General features: G+C 38.1%; 2 protein-coding genes across 2 annotated transcripts; one reads left to right on the top strand and one right to left on the bottom strand.

Annotated features, from left to right (window-relative positions):
- The first annotated feature begins 253 nt into the window (after positions 1-253).
- On the top strand, positions 254-916 carry LOC145039340 (uncharacterized). Its single transcript, XM_078987410.1, has one exon. It carries the CDS (start codon positions 254-256, stop codon positions 914-916), a length of 663 nt encoding a protein of 220 aa, XP_078843536.1.
- Positions 917-1570: 654 nt separating this feature from the next.
- LOC145041338 (acyl-acyl carrier protein thioesterase ATL3, chloroplastic-like) lies at positions 1571-3100 on the bottom strand. Its single transcript, XM_078989361.1, has 5 exons — positions 2763-3100; positions 2391-2491; positions 2204-2313; positions 2025-2120; positions 1571-1911 (listed from the first exon to the last, which is right to left on the bottom strand). The coding sequence occupies exons 1-5, from the start codon at positions 2966-2968 to the stop codon at positions 1792-1794; spliced, it is 633 nt and encodes a 210-aa protein (XP_078845487.1). The 5' UTR covers positions 2969-3100; the 3' UTR covers positions 1571-1791.
- Positions 3101-16509: the final 13409 nt, after the last annotated feature.

Here is a 16509-nt window from a genome sequence, read left to right as displayed (position 1 = left end):
ATTCTTCAATGTTGTGCAACATGTTCACGCCGAAGAAAGTTTGAATGCAGCGCGTACAAGGGCGGTCGTCAATCGTTATCGTCAAGCCGCACACGACTTATTGGTACGTGATTACTTTGTCGATAATTGTCTTTATAATGATGACTCATTCGAATGTCGTTTCCGTCTGAATAAGGCTATATTTTTACGTATTAGTAATGCTTTATAATCTCATTATGATTTTTTCAAACAAAAACCCGACGCTAGAGGAAGAATGGGTTTTAGTAGTATACAAAAATGTGCGGCTGCTCTTAGGTATTTCAAATACGGTATAGCATTTGATGCATCTGACGAATACTTGAAAGTATCCGAGAGGACCGCAGTTGAATGTGTAGATTGGTTTTCCGCATGTGTTTATGAGTTTTTTCACAAAGAATATTTGCGTAAACCTACTCAACGTGATATTAAGAGATTATATTCGGCTCATGAAGAGAGGCATGGATTTCCTGGTATGCTTGGCAGTCTAGATTGTACGTATGTGGCTTGGGAAAAATGTCCAACTGCATGGCATGGTCAATTCACTCGAGGAGATATAGATGAACCAACTATCATCCTAGAAGCTGTTGCATCTCAAAATTTGTGGATATGGCATGCCTTTTTTGGAGTAGTGGGGTCAAACAACGACCTTAATGTTCTTGGCCAGTCTCCACTTTTCAATGATATTTGCACTGGCAAAGCACATGATATGACGTTCACGGTAAACGGGCACGCGTACAAATACGGTTACTACCTTGGTGATGGGATATACCCGGATTATTCTACATTGATGAGGGCATACTCGGTTTTTCAAATTGAAAAAGCAAATTTTTTTACAAAAAAACAGGAATCGACGAGAAAGGATATCGAGAGAGCATTTGGAATCCTTAAGCAAACATGACATGTAGTGAAATATGTTACACGACTCTCGGATAAAGAAAGAATTAAACGAATGGTCCTAGCATGTATTATAATGCATAATATGATTATTGAAGATGAAGGTCGAGCGATTTGCACGTATGATCCGAACGACGTTGTCGTTCCAATTGAAGAGTTCGTACCTGGAACGAATGCTTTTTTAGAGCGGGTTGTTGAAATTCATAATAGTGAAACTAGTTTCAATCTTCGAGAAGATGTCGCGGAACATTTGTACCAACATAGTATGAACGACGATTAGGATTTTTATATGTATGTTTGTTCGTTTTCTTATTAATGTAATGTTTTTTTTAGATTAACTAAGTAATGTAGTTTAAAGTTGTTATTTTATTTTTATAATTAATGAAAAAATAGTTTTAAAAAAATGAATGCTTTTTAATTATAAAAAATGTAATTTTATTGTAATTTTTGAATTAAAAAAGTAATTTTATTGTATTTTTGAATTAAAAATAAAAAATAAAAATAATGATGTGGAGTGATGTGTTAATCGTAGGTATCACATGTTAGTGGTAGTGGAATGTGGTGCTGATGTAGCACCCACCATATATGTGGTATGTAGTGGGTATAACGGATGGTCTAAGTACAACATGTGTTTGCTTTAGTTTTTGATGACTCAAAGTTTGACTCTCACAGGTTCCAAACAATTTCCACTTCATGAAAAGTACAATTTCAAGTTTCAAGAACAAATAATGATACCAATACTAAAAACTGAAAAAAAAAAAAATCATAAATAACATCACTGAATAAAAACAAGGCCTACAATTACATGATGAACATTACTTAAGAAATATTAATACTTATTTCCCCCCACAAAAAATGGTTAGATATAATATTATAACATCAGTTTCCCTCATCATGACGCAGAAACATTACAAGTTTGGATCTTACCTCGGGTGGAACACGAATTGGGCGATAGTTTTTATCAAGCCAAACTGCAGTCGCACGTGCCTCCAAAATTGGCTACATAAAAAAAAAAAAAAAAAAAAAAAAAAAAAAAACCACCATTGAAGGGCTTTTCCGTCTTTTAACATCTTAGAATCGAGTCAAATAAACCAAGGATAAAAGTATCTAACCTCTTGATTTGGGATCTTGAAGATGAAGTGTTCAAAGTATATACGAGCAGCTGATGAGTCAGATATCCTCGCTCTCACAATAAACCTATCTCCAATCTGTTTTCACCAGAATAACATCAAGAAACATATAAAGGGTAGTTAAATTTTGAGAATAATTATTAGAAAATATAAAGACATACTCTCAAAGGTCCAAGAAATTTGAGCGATAAGTCTGAAAGAGCTATTGCGTTGCCAGTTTGAGCAACTGTATCGATATTTATTCCAATCTTTTCCAAAAGTTCATGACGAGCTGTTTAATGATTCAAAAGATTGTAGCTTTTTGATCTCATTAAATAGTTAATTGAATTATTTGAAGTAAAGACTCACCATGTTGACAATAATTAGCAAAGATGGCATTGTTCACAACTCCATATTGATCCAATTCGTAATCTCTAACCCTGAGTTCAATCTCATGAAATTGATTCATTCTGTAAAGAAGGATTAACAACAAAATTGGATTCAATCAACCGATAGAAAGTTCAGAATCTTTTTCTCCCAACTTGGGCATTCGTATTGAAAATGCCCTAACTTACAACATTTCTATCTTCATAACATCAAATTTCAAAGCAAACAGTGGTAATTAAAGAAAAAATTGATTACCCTGTGATTGAAAATTAATTGAACAAATGTTCTGCGTATAACATCAGGAAAAACTTATCTGAATTGGACGTTAAATAAAAGGATTGATTTAGTACTCACCCTTTGCCACTTTTGAGATCAAAGGAAAAATTGGTTGAGCTCCGAATAGGCGTTGTGAGTGACCGTAGCAGCGGCTTCAGCCGGTGGTTTGTGCGGCGAAGTAAGTGACAATTTGATGAAGGAAGGTGGAGGCCGTCGGCGGCTAACGTCTTGACACGTGAGGCCGGAATGATCACGTGCCCCGGGGAGAAGATTGCCTGTGACATTTCGCCTTCGTTTGAATCGAAAGATTGGGGATTTCGCCTGTTTTTCGGCGAATAAATCTATTAATGGTAGTCAAAGACTCAAATATACAAGTACCACCCCTACAAAACTTAAGGCCGGAATTAATGCTCCCCTTCCCTCATCAAACCGTAATGATATATAGGCACGAGCTTATCTATTATCATAAAAATATGGTTTCATATCTATACCTATACAGTTTTCGTGGTCAAAATTCTAATAACGGTCATAGGCCGCTATTTGGAATCGCAGTTTTTGCGGTGGTATAGCGGTGCTATAGCGGTTTTTTTAATATTACATATAATTTATTAATTTTATATTATATTTAGAATTAACATCATAAAACCTAAAAAGTCTACATAGAATTAATATCATAAAATCTAAAAAGTCATAGAAACATAACATAATATTCAAAATTCTAATATAGTAATATAGAAACTACGTAGTGTCAAAATGTCAAATAGAGTTTAATCGCATCGCACGGGTTCGGCATCCGATTCAACATCATTCAAGGTATTCACTTCTTCATCAAGATCATTCCCCACATCTATGATATCATCATCATCATCATCTCTATAATGTTCTCATTTTCTCCTAATATTTCGCTGAGCGTCTACATTAGCTCCTATTGCTTTTTGAACATCTGACCAAAGAAGGTCATCACCACCATCCACTAAGTCTTGAAGCTCATCTTCCGCTGGTATTATCCAGTCATCATTCTCCTCAACATATCGTAGTAAAATAGGATCCAAAGATTTGTTTTGTAAAGACATGAAACGCTTTTGCAACCTTGTGTTCTATTGGATGAAAACAAGTTCATTAGTTTTTGGCATCCGATCTCATATTAGTAGGAGTGGTGGTGGGCAGATTCACAGAAGCATGTGAAGACTTCTTTTTCATATTTGCCAATTCACAATTGATTAAACATGTTTCAAAATCACATGTCATTACTCATTACTCATTATTTATTAACAGGATAACAACTTAATTTTTTATGTTCCTATTTTCTAAATCTTAACAGATTAAATCACATGAGTACACAAACTGACAAACATAAATGGACAATGGAATATATGTAAAATTATATGAAACTGATCAGTGGAATAACAACTTGATATCCATGTATCGGGATTCCCCCAAGCCGACTGTGGGACAACATCAAAAGTCCTTCGTTCCTCCTTGTAATGAGTAGGGACCAGGGAAGATGTATGAGGCTGGTAAGGTAAGTACATCGATTCATCTCTAGCAGCCAAACTTAGGTCATTAAACCCTTATTCTGGTGTCCTTGGATAAGAATCTTTCTATACTATACGCATGCCTTTTGGCACAACACACACCCACTCAGAAGAGCACACCACCCTAATCCCTAAAGAAGAGAGGGAAAGAGCGGAAAAGTTGGTTTGACGTCAACAGTTCTTCCTTGTTCCGAAAAACAGTGTTTTTCCTTATTCCTTTTTAACTTTGAGCTTGGTTCAAATTGAACACGTCCTCACTCGTTCTTTTTTTTTTCAAGATCTTTGAGCCTGATAAGGATTCTTCTAACTAGTCTGTCCCAGTACTAATAGACCCACTCCAATCTCGGGAACCTTTCCTGAGCTACTAAAATCTTGGAAATCGACTAGCTTTACTTCTTTTGGGGCTCCATCCCTCTTGACTATATAGGTAGGGGCTTAGCTGCTCCTAGTCAGATAAAAGTTCTCTACTAGGCTCTCGACTACCATGAACTACTAAAAACCCAGCCTTTTATGTGCTTGCCCAACCTCTTCCACTAGAAAGAGATTTTTATCTTAAGGCTTCTTGCCAGTAGTGAGAAAAACCTTGCTTATCTATCTTTAGAAAGAGGATAGAGACAAAGATAACTAGATCAATGTCTTCCGTCTTCGTCTGCTAGAACCTTCAAGGAAGATGCAAAAGGCAGTACAGATGATAAGAGCATCTTTGTGTAACTCGAAGCTTTGAATGGCTCCTGTCTAGCTTCCTTCCAGTGATTAGAGTCTTATGTTTGCTGTTTTTCATCTTGCTATGAGTGCCTTTACCCTTCTCTAAGAAGCCATAAGACTTGCTATGAGGGATGAACCCTTAGGTTTGCGGGGAATTGGATTCAATCCAGCCACAGGTTCTCCCTTTCAAGTAGCATAGACAATTTGTCATTGAAAAGAGTAGAATCTTACGCCAAATGTCATAGATAAATATACTCAACCGGGAGAATAACTAGCGCTTGTCTCTAGTGATTATACTAGAGGGATCCTTTTTTCTTATTCCGACTAGGGTAAAGGCACTATTAGACATGGGATTTTTTATATAGAAAATACTCCTCATGTAAATGGAAGTCTGTCACATGGGTGTGGCCTGAAATTCATCCATGAACCACTGCTTCTCCATAGAAAATCCACGAATTTGGCCGAGTTGGCTCTAATTAAATGCATGTCTCCATCAAGAGTTCCCGAATATGTTGGGAATCCTCTCAAGATGGAGGTGGTCGTCTAAGAACTGTTGGGTCCAGGGTAATGGCGCTTTCCACACTTAGGTTGATGTTGGCGGAGTGTGTTGGTTTTTTTTCTTCTAGTCTTTTTTGATGCAGTCAGAACGTCTCATCATATGATATTCAAGACTAATTTAGTTCTTGTAGCTAGGGCAACATCCAATGTCTGACTCGGTCTTCATTGAATGTTAGACTGGTTCAAAGTTGTTCAATGATGGCTGAATCAATGCCATCAGGCTTTCTAGAATGTAAGGGTTCGAAAAGTCAGTTCAAGGGCTCAAATCTTGATATTCTATACTTGAGGAATGTCTTTGCGGGTGATATGCTAGCAGAAAACAAATTGATAAGTCATTATAAAAGCTAAGTAAAGAAGATCATTGAAATTCTATTGTTATTGTTTTCACTACAAAAATGAAAAGGATAGAAGCTGGAGACTGGCTTGTATTCTTAGTAATGTGATCCCCATTATTGAAAATCTGTTCTACACTACGATGTATTGCTCTGATGTCTTTACAACTATCTTTTTTGAAGCAGATAGTTCACAATGCTCATTCTATCGATACTCACCGTGAGTTGACTCGGTCGAGTTGAATTGGTTGGGTTGAATCAGTTGACTTAGTGGGTTTGACCAGTGACTTTGGCCAACTTTGACCTTGAGGGTATTTTGGGTATTTTTATATTCTGATGGAATTGGTCAATTGGTGGGAATAGGTGTCGGTTAGAGAGCTGAGATTCAGAGTCGAGACCTCATCAGCTTCTGTCCAGTTTGTGAGGTGAGTTTTGTTCACTATACTTGCAGGTCAAAGGCACCAATGACGTCCCTTTGGATTGATATAATGTTATGCATGTTATTGTGCTGTAGTGTGACATCCCCAAAATCACGGTCAGAAAAGACCGGTTTTGTTTATACTTTATTTTAAAATCAGAGTTATCTTTTAATAAAAAAGTTGCAGAATTTATCCCAAAACAATAATATGATAAAGATTTATCAAAAGCATTTCCTTAGAAAAGTATTTCATTAAAAGACTCGGGATGTCATGTTCGATACAGTACATAAGTATAAACAATACAATATAAGCCTTACTACATTATTTCATATCTACAGGCCTATATTCGTAATCCCTCGTCCAAACATCATATCTATGCTCAAGCGTCACTACCTGTAATACATAAAACTGAGTGGGTCAGGATGGGGAGCCTGGTGAGCACATAGGGTTTTCAACCCACAATAAATAAGTTTATTAATTTCATCAATCAACAATAACCCGATTATCCGTTCCCGTTATCCTCACATTATGTCCCTAAACACCTATCTTAAGGGACCTATCCTAAGGATCATCATCGGGATGGACACTACTGCTAAGGGGGTTCCTCAACAATAAATGTCCTAAAGGCAACCATGTGGGGGATGGAGTACACCGGTGAACACATCGTTTACAACACCTACAAGTTGTGAGCCTGCCAGCGTTCCACTGGACTGTTTAGAAGAGTCTGTGGTCGTCATCTATACTCCGCTAGATGACTGAATCAACAACAACAACATTGATGCCTCTCATCATTTTATCACACATTGTCTTATTACATCTACCCATGTTTTACCCCAACATTTTTGTAGATATAAAATACATATACAGTTTAAATCATTTAAAACTTGTATAAAAACATTCATCCAGCATAGATAACAAGTATACAGATAATATGCACACATAGCACGTAATATATAAAATAATTCATATCTATGTGTAAGATGAAAGTAACTATGCACTCACCTGAAAAGGTGGTGATTCCGAACTCAGACAGCGCTTCGCTTCTTAAAAAGAATTTTCTTCGACGAAATCTAGTATTATTACTACTAGAGTTTAGTCTTTTATTCGCTGAGACTAATAAATAGTCTAGCTATTATTATTATTATATAAGCGCTAAAAAAATACTTATATAACCCATAGTAATAGCCCAAGTATTTATTATAAGTTCCTAATAACGTTACTATAATAAAATAAAAGCTATATTAAAAATAGCGTAGGTGTAGCTCACTTACATCGGGTTTTATAGAAAACCGGGTTTTGCTTGGAACAACGTTCCCGAGCCAAAAAGCTCTTCTTCTCGGAGCCTTCGAGTACTCCGGGGCTTCCTCCTCGTGCTAGGGAGGTTCCCTAGGCTTTTCGGGGGATTTCGGGGCTAGAGAGAGAGATAGAGAGTAAAGAGAAGAAAGAATGGGAAAGGTGTGAAGAAAATGAGGGTGGAAGAGGTGGTATTTATACGGTGAAATGTGGTTGAACTTGGTGCCACATGTCATCATCTGGTGGCAAGCCTTGGGGAGAAAGCAATGGCCAAGATTGTGCCACATCACCCATTTTCGCACAGCATACTTCCGACTTCTAAAATTCGTAACTTTCACATACAACCTCTGTTTTTGACGTTCTTTATATCTACGCGTAGGTAATAATAAGATCTAGAACTTTCATTTTGACTCCGTCGGCTAATTCTCGACCGATCTTAAATTTAACAGTACAAAGAGATTATACTGTTAAACGTTCGCGTAAAATTCATAACTTCTACATACGGACTCTGTTTTCGTCTGTCTTTTTACCGTTGTTTTCCTATTAATGAGATTTTCAACTCTCATTTAGGTTGCGTAAAACAAAAACCGCTCGAACTAAAATTCGAGTTTCGGGCCGTGCACTGCTAAGCCGAATCTTAGAAAAATCATAACTTCCTCATACGAAGTCAGATTTGGGCGTTCTTTTTATGGATGTTCTCGGTTTAACATATACTACAACTTTGGTTTAGATCACTAAGGCTAAAAATCACTTCATCATAAATTCACTATTTACGTCTCTCGGTGTCGTGCCGGTTTTGCCGTAAAACTTCGGCGAGCCATAACTTCTTCGTTATAACTCGGATTTTGGCATTCTCTATATCCCCGAAATCCTTGTTTCGACCAATACAACTTTATATAAAGATACCAGGCTTATCCCATACTTTAATTTTGACGCTTATTTTTATTCTTTATTAATTATACATTTATAATTAAATAATAAGCAAATAAATACACATAATTCACATAATACTCAAATATTTCATCTTTACTACTTTAAAAAAAGTTACAAGAGTTGACCTAGACTATTACATTGACAAATATGCTTAGCCCTGAAACCCGGGCGTTACATGTAGTGATCTGTTAGATCAATATACTGATATATAGGATGTTGTTATGCTTAATGATCAGTTGATCTGTTTGTTGTCCGTTGGCTGACTATACGTTTATATATATATATATATATATATATATATATATATATATATATATATATATGTCTGCACATAATTGGTTGATGGTTGAGGCTTTATTGCTTTGTGCGTAAGCCAACAGACCGGGAGCATTCCAACCCGGTGGTTGAGTGGGCCTGAGGGTATTCCATCCCGAGGATGAATGGACCCAAAGTGTATTGGCATTCCAACCTGATGGTTAAGGGTAATGGGGTATTCCAACCTAATGGTTGACTTGACCCATGGTGTAATTGCATTCTAACTTGATGGTTGAGGGGCCTAGACTATTCCAACCTGATGGTTGATCAGACCCATCATGCTGTTATTGTATTTGTTATTTGTTATGTGTTGGTACTCTGTGTAACATCCCCAAAATCTCGGCCAGAAAAGACCGATTTCATTTATCCTTTTTAAAATAATTTCAGAGTAAATCTTTTTGATTTAAAAGAGTTGCGGAATTTGTTCCCAAAAACAAAATATGATAAAATAATATTTATCAAAGCATTTCATCAAGAATGCATTTTCTTTATATAATCAAAACTCGGGATGTCATGTTCCGATGATCGGACATAACATATATTTCATAGAGAATAAACCGGATCTATGAGATAGACAGAAAGTGAATATACATTCACGCATATAACAACCAAATATACACATAACACGTATTTCGTATGAAATACTTCATAATTATGCGTTAGAAGAAGGTAACTACACACTCACTTGATCAGAAGATGATCGGACAGCACTACGACTTGTAGAAGTAGTATTCTTCGGTAGATCTGAAAGAACTTCACAAAAATCGGATTCCTCGCGGGCAGAGCTTCGGCTCGGGAATTGCACTTCGTGGGATCTTCGGGATATTTCTTGCACGTAAATCGATGCAAAACGGGAGAGAGAGAAGAGAAAATGAGCAAATAAATCGGATGCACTCGACTCCCTTTTATACGGTATGGATCCTCGATTTACGCTAGGCGTAACCTAGATAGGATCGCTGACTCCCCCCCCCCCCCCCCCCCTTTGGATAATATCCGAAATTTATATTTAAATTTAATATTTTATTTACTTAATAAACTTCAAAAATTCATATCTCCTTCATACGAAATCCGTTTTCGACGTTCTTTATATTCCCGCGTAGCTGAGACTACGCTCTACAACTTTCTTTTAGACTCCATCGGCTAATTTTGAATTTATTTTTATTATTTATTTTTAGTAGGCCGAGACAGGAAAACTTCGTTATAAAATGATAACTTCTTCATATGACGTCCGTTTTCACCTATCTTTTCATCGTTTCACTACAATTAACGAGATCTTCGATTCTCGTTTAGATTGTTTTGGCTAAAAACCGCTCGATCTCAAATCGAGTATTCGGGCTGCATACTGCTAAGTCGAAACTTCGAAAAATCATAACTTCCTCATACAAAGTCCGATCTGGGCGTTCTTTTTATGCACGCTCTCGGTTTAACAAACTCTACAACTTTTGTTTAGATTACTAAGGCTAAATATCGCTATAACGTAAATTTCACTTTTTACGTCGTTCAGTGTTGCCGGTTGTGTTGCGAAAGTTCGACAGGTCATAACTTCTTCGTTATAACTCGGATTTCGGCATTCTTTATATATTCGAAAACCTCATTTCAACTACTACAACATTATCCATAGATATCAAGCTGATATAACATTTCATTTTGATGCTTATTTTTATTCTTAATTCAATTAAGTCACATAGTTAAGCACAAAACACATAATACTCAAATAATACACTTTTATTATTTCAAAATGGGTTACAAAGGTTAAACTAGATTATTATATCAACATTAATGACAAGCCCAGAAACACATGCGTTACAATTCTCTCCACCTTAGAATGATTCCGTCCCCGGAATCACACATCAACAAACAAATGCGGGTAGCGACCCATCATGTCACTCTCCGACTCCCAGGTGAGATTTGGCCCATTCGTGTGTTCCCATCGGACAAGCACTAACTCGACCATCTTGCGTCGCAACTTTTTAGTCTTTCGGTCAATGATTGCCTTTGGTTCTTCAATCAACCTTTTGTTCTCATCGATTCTCAACTCCGAAAGTGGAATCATGTAGGGAACTTCTCCCATGAACTTCCTTAAATAACACACGTGGAAAGTGTTATGAATTCCATTCAGTTCTTTTGGTAGTTCGAGCTTGTAAGCTTGGTTCCCAATCCTCTGAAGAACTTTAAACGGTCCAATAAACCTTGGACTTAATTTTCCCCTTTTACCAAATCTTATAAGTCCCTTCCACGGCGAGACTTTAAGCAAAACCGAATCTCCAATTTCAAAAGTCATCGGTCTTCGCTTTTTGTCAGCATAGCTCTTTTGACGATCCTGAGCTGCTAACATTCTTTCCCTAATTATTTTCAACTTTTCAGCAGTTTGATGAACCATCTCCGGTCCCATAAACTGCTTTTCCCCAGCCTCAAGCCAACAAGATGGCGTACGACACTTCTGTCCATACAAAGCTTGATAAGGTGCCATCTTAATGCTCGAGTGGAAACTATTTATTGTAGGAAAATTCTACCAATGGTAAATGTTCATCCCAATTACCTAGGAATTCCAAGGTACACGCTCTCAGCATATCTTCAAGTTTTTGTATCGTCCGTTCGCTCTGACCATCAATCTGTGGATGGTAAGCTGTACTTAAACACAACTTGGTACCCAATTCCTCTTGTAGACTTTTCCAAAATCGTGAGGTGAAACGGCTATCACGATCCGACACAATCGTTAATAGAACACCGTGAAGCGTCACAATTTCCTTCACGTAAGAATTCGCAAGCTTTTCCATAGACCATTTCTCCTTGGCTGCTATGAAATGCGCACTCTTAGTGAATCGATCAACAACCACCCAAATCATGTCATGACCATTATTTGTTCTGGGCAGTTTAGTGACAAAATCCATAGCAATGTCTTCCCGCTTACCCATAGGCACAGGAAATGGTTCTAAACTCCCGTACGGTTTCTGATGTTGTGTCTTTACTCTTGCACAAGTCACACACTCAGCCACATATTTTACAACATCAAGCTTCATCGTCGGCCACCAGTAGTAGGGTTTCAGGTCCCTATACATTTTAGTGCTACCGGGATGAATCGAGTACATGGTCTTGTGAGCTTCTTCCATAAGAAGATCTTTGACTCTTCTGTCTTAGGTATCCAAATCCGATCTTGGTACACCTTCAGTCCATGACTGTTTATACCGAACACCAACGTTTTACCCAAACGTTCCTCCTTTCGGTCATTATTCTCAGAAGCTTTGCTTTGAGCTTTCTTTATACTTTCCAAAATAGTCGAGACAACTTCAATTCTAAATGCTCTTGGCCTTATTTTTCAAGGTTGACATTCCGACCGAGAGCATTAACAACAACATTTGCTTTACCAGGGTGGTAAAATATCTCACAGTCGTAGTCCTTAAGTAATTCTAGCCAGCGTCGTTGCCTCATATTTAATTCCTTCTGATTAAAGAGATATTGGATACTCTTATGATTAGTGAAAAGTTTGCACTTCGTGCCATAGAGGTAATGCCTCCATATTTTCAAGGGGAAAACTACCGCTGCCAACTCCAAATCATGAGTTGGGTAGTTCCTTTCATGCTCTTTCAATTGTCGAGACGCATATGTGATCACCTTATCTCTTTGGGTCAGAACACAGCCCAATCCAACCCCAGACACATCGCTATAAATAGTGAAGTCTTCAACTCCATCGGGTAGAGAAAGTATCGGTGCCTCGTATAGTTTCTTCTTTAGCTTCTCGAATGCTTCTTTATGCTTATCACTCCAAGCATAAGTAGCTCCTTTGTGGGTCAAAGCTGTTAATGGACTAGCGATCGAAGAAAAGCCTTGGATACCTTCGGTAATATCCGGCTAATCATAAAAAGTTTCGGATCTCCGTGGGACTTTTTGGTTGTTCCCACTTCATCACAGCTTCGATCTTTGCTGAATCAATCATTATCCCTTCTTGGTTGACCACGTGACCCAAGAATTGGACTTCTCGAATCCAAAAATCACATTTGGAGAACTTCACATATAGCTTCTCCTTCTTCAAGACTTCCAACACTTCTCGCAAGTGTCTGCCATGCTCCTCTTGGCTTTTCGAATAAATCAGAATGTCATCTATGAACACTATCACAGATTTATCTAGGAACGGATTAAAAAACCTGTTCAATAAATCCATGAATGTTGCTCGGCAAAGGATATCTATTCTTTATCGTTGCCTTATTCAGCTCTCTATAATCGATGCACATTCTCATACTTCCATCTTTCTTCTTTACGAATAACACCGGCGCTCCCCAGGGTGATGAACTAGGTCTAATGAAACCTTTGTCCAATAACTCCTGAAGTTGCATCATTAGCTCCTTCATCTCCGTCGGTGCTAGTCGGTACGGGACTTTTGCTATTGGCGTCGTCTCTGGTAACAAGTCTATTCTAAACTCCACTTGTCCATCAGGCGGTAATCCGGGAAGATCTTCGGGAAATACTTCCAGATAATCACATACGACATGAATGCTTTGCATCGCCTTTTTCTCCTTCTTAGCATCAATCACGAATGCTAGATACGATGTACATCCTTTAGCCAAACACTTTCTGGCTTTCATCAATGAAATGATTCCAGAATTTACTCTGCGTTTATCTCCATACACCATAAACGATTCCTTCCCAGACGGGTTTATTTTGACTATCTTCTTCTTGCACAATATCTCGGTGTCATTGGCGCTAAGCCAATCCATTCCCAATACAATGTCGAAACCATTAAGTTCGATAGGCAATAATTCCTCGTGGAACTTATTCCCATTCAGTCAATTAAGATGTTTTTCATACGATGGCTAACAGGTATAAACTTGCCACTAGCAACTTCGACTAATAAAGCATTATCTAGTCTATCAACAGGCAAAGCTAGTTTTCTACCAAATTCATGCGAAATAAAGGAGTAGTTGGCTCCAGAATCAAATAAAATTTGGGCAGGCAAATTGTTAACGAGAAAGGTACTTGAAGCGACATCAGCTTCATCTTTAGCAGCTTCCAGTGTCATCTGGAATGCTCTCGCCTTTGGCTTTGGCGGAATGTTGGTCTAGCTGCTTCCTTCTTTTTTGGACAATCCCTTGAGATGTGCCCCTCCTCACCGCAACCATAGCAAACTTTCTTGGTGAGGGTGCATTCATTGGCATAGTGCCCTGGCTTTCCAGATTTGTAGCATGTGGCCGCTACCTCACATTTTCCATGATGCTTCTTCTTACATTTTTCGCACCATTTGGCTTGGCCTCCACCTCCCCTCGAACCAAACTGCGAGAACTTGTGTTTCTTGTTGGACCCTGAAGTTCCATCAAACTTCCTCTTTTCACCAACATCTATCCTTTCCAGACCCTTTTCCTTCTGTTGGGCCTCCACGTTCTTAGCTGCTCGAACAACTGTTTTTAGAGTAGTTACCATCTTGACTGTCGGGCCAAAGTAGGCAGGCAGTCCATTAGCGAACCTCTCAATCTTGGAGAGTTCCGTTGGTACTAGGTACGGAAATAACTTAATTTCTCAGTGAACGCAGTAGCATAGTCATCTATGCTCATCCTTCTCTTCTTCAAGTTTTGGAACTCATTGTTCAGATCAATTAGATCTATCTCTGAACAATATTGCACCCTTAGTTGTTCCAAGAACTCCTGCCATGACATTTTCAGGGCTTCCCCTCGTGGCATAGTATCTGCCAACAACTTCCACCAACTCAAGACTCCAGTCTTCAGTTGTCTAACTGCGAAAACAGTCTTCTGCTTGTTGCTACAGTCCCAACTTTCAAATACCATCTCCATTTCAGAGATCCAATCCATTATCTCAACAGGCTTCAGGCTTCCAGAAAGACTTGGCGGCTTGGCGCCCAAGAAATTCTTGTACATTCGCCCATCCTTGTTGTTTCTCCTTTTCGGGTCGTCCCTTCGTTCTCCTTGAGTCCCAACTTGACTCATAATGCGACTATTGTTCCCCTCCTCCGATTGCTCGGGAATCAATTCAGGTTACTCAATAGGTATGATAGGTTCGTCCCTATTATTATGCAACATCTGTCGCATCTCATCCCTTTGTTCGACTAACATAGCCCGAATCATGGCTTGCACCCCAGCCATCGTTATTGGTTCTGGTGCTGCTGCTACAATAGGTGCTTGCTCAATCACTGGCGCTTGATTCCTGTTTTCATCCGCGTTTCCAACACCACTTCTTGTTCTCACCATTTTTGATCTATACACCAAATAAGCTAAATTAGATCCTCATTCACAATAGATATTTAAATCATCCTTATCACTCCGAAACGTTTACATGTTAGTTCTAATACCATAGACATACGCTTAGAATCCTACACACATAAGGTTTCCAGATCCGATTGGCAACAGACCATATATCCGAACAAATAATATCATATATGGCAACATATAACATTTAGCACATAAAAGCATTTTAGGCAGCTTTCCTAAAATAAACTAGTGCTTGTGTCTAAAATTTAACAGACACACACCACGCAATCCCCACTTAGCATTCTAAGTTTAAGTTTACAAATCCTACAAATTCCTAGTTCGCTTAAACTAATGCTCTGATACCAACTGTGACATCCCCAAAATCTCGGCCAGAAAAGACCGATTTCATTTATGCTTTTTCAAATAATTTCAGAGTAAATCCTTTTGATTCAAAAGAGTTGCAGAATTTGTTCCGAAAAAAAAATATGATAAAATAATATTTATCAAAGCATTTCACCAAGAGATGCATTTTCATTATATAATCAAAACTCGGGATGTCATGTTCTGATACAGACCATAAAGCATAAACGATAACATTACAAGTCATTCAACAAATATATACATATACAGACTTGTAAACAAAACAACTCGATGATTCATCCATCTTATGCCCTTGCACCACTTCCTGTAATACAAATAAAACTGAGTGGGTCAGGCTTGGGAGCCTGGTGAGCATATAGGGTTTTCAACCCACAATAAATAAATTATATTTAATTTCACCAACCAACAATAACCCGATTACCCATTCCTGTTATCGTCACTTTACGTCCCTAAAACAACATCTATCTCAAGGGACCTAATCTAGGATTTTCATCGAGACGGACATTACTGCTAAGGGGTTTCCTCAACAATAAATATCCTAAAGGAAACCATGAGGGGGATAGAGTACACCGGTGAACACATCGTTCACAACACCTATAGGTTATGAACCTGCTAGCGTTCCACAAGACTGTCTAGAAGGAGTCTGTGGTCGTTATCCATACTCCGCTGAATAATTACGTCAACAACAACAACATCGAGGCCTGTCATATGTTTATCACACATCAACTATCTACCCATGTTCTACCCAACATATTAGTAGATAAAAATATATATATTTATATACATAGTTTAAAACCTGTATAGCATGTTCAATCAATACATATTCCACATAACAGATGAGGCACACACACACATAACATATATTTCATAGAGAATAAACCGGATCTATGAGATAGAAGAAAGTGAATATACATTCACGCATATAACAACCAAATATACACATAACACGTATTTCGTATGAAATACTTCATAATTATGCGTTAGAAGAAGGTAACTACACACTCACTTGATCAGAAGATGATCGGACAGCACTACGACTTGTAGAAGTAGTATTCTTCGGTAGATCTGGAAGAACTTCACAAAAACCGGATTCCTTGCGGGCAGAGCTTCGGCTCGGGAATCGCACTTCTTGGGATCTTCGGGGCTTCGGGACTTGCTTC

This window comes from Lactuca saligna, chromosome 4, assembly GCF_052625555.1.
Source record: "Lactuca saligna cultivar CGN05327 chromosome 4, ASM5262555v1, whole genome shotgun sequence".
Taxonomy (NCBI): Eukaryota; Viridiplantae; Streptophyta; class Magnoliopsida; order Asterales; family Asteraceae; genus Lactuca; species Lactuca saligna.
The sequence above is the reverse complement of the archived record's forward strand: the minus strand, read 5'-3'. Positions and strand labels throughout refer to the sequence as shown.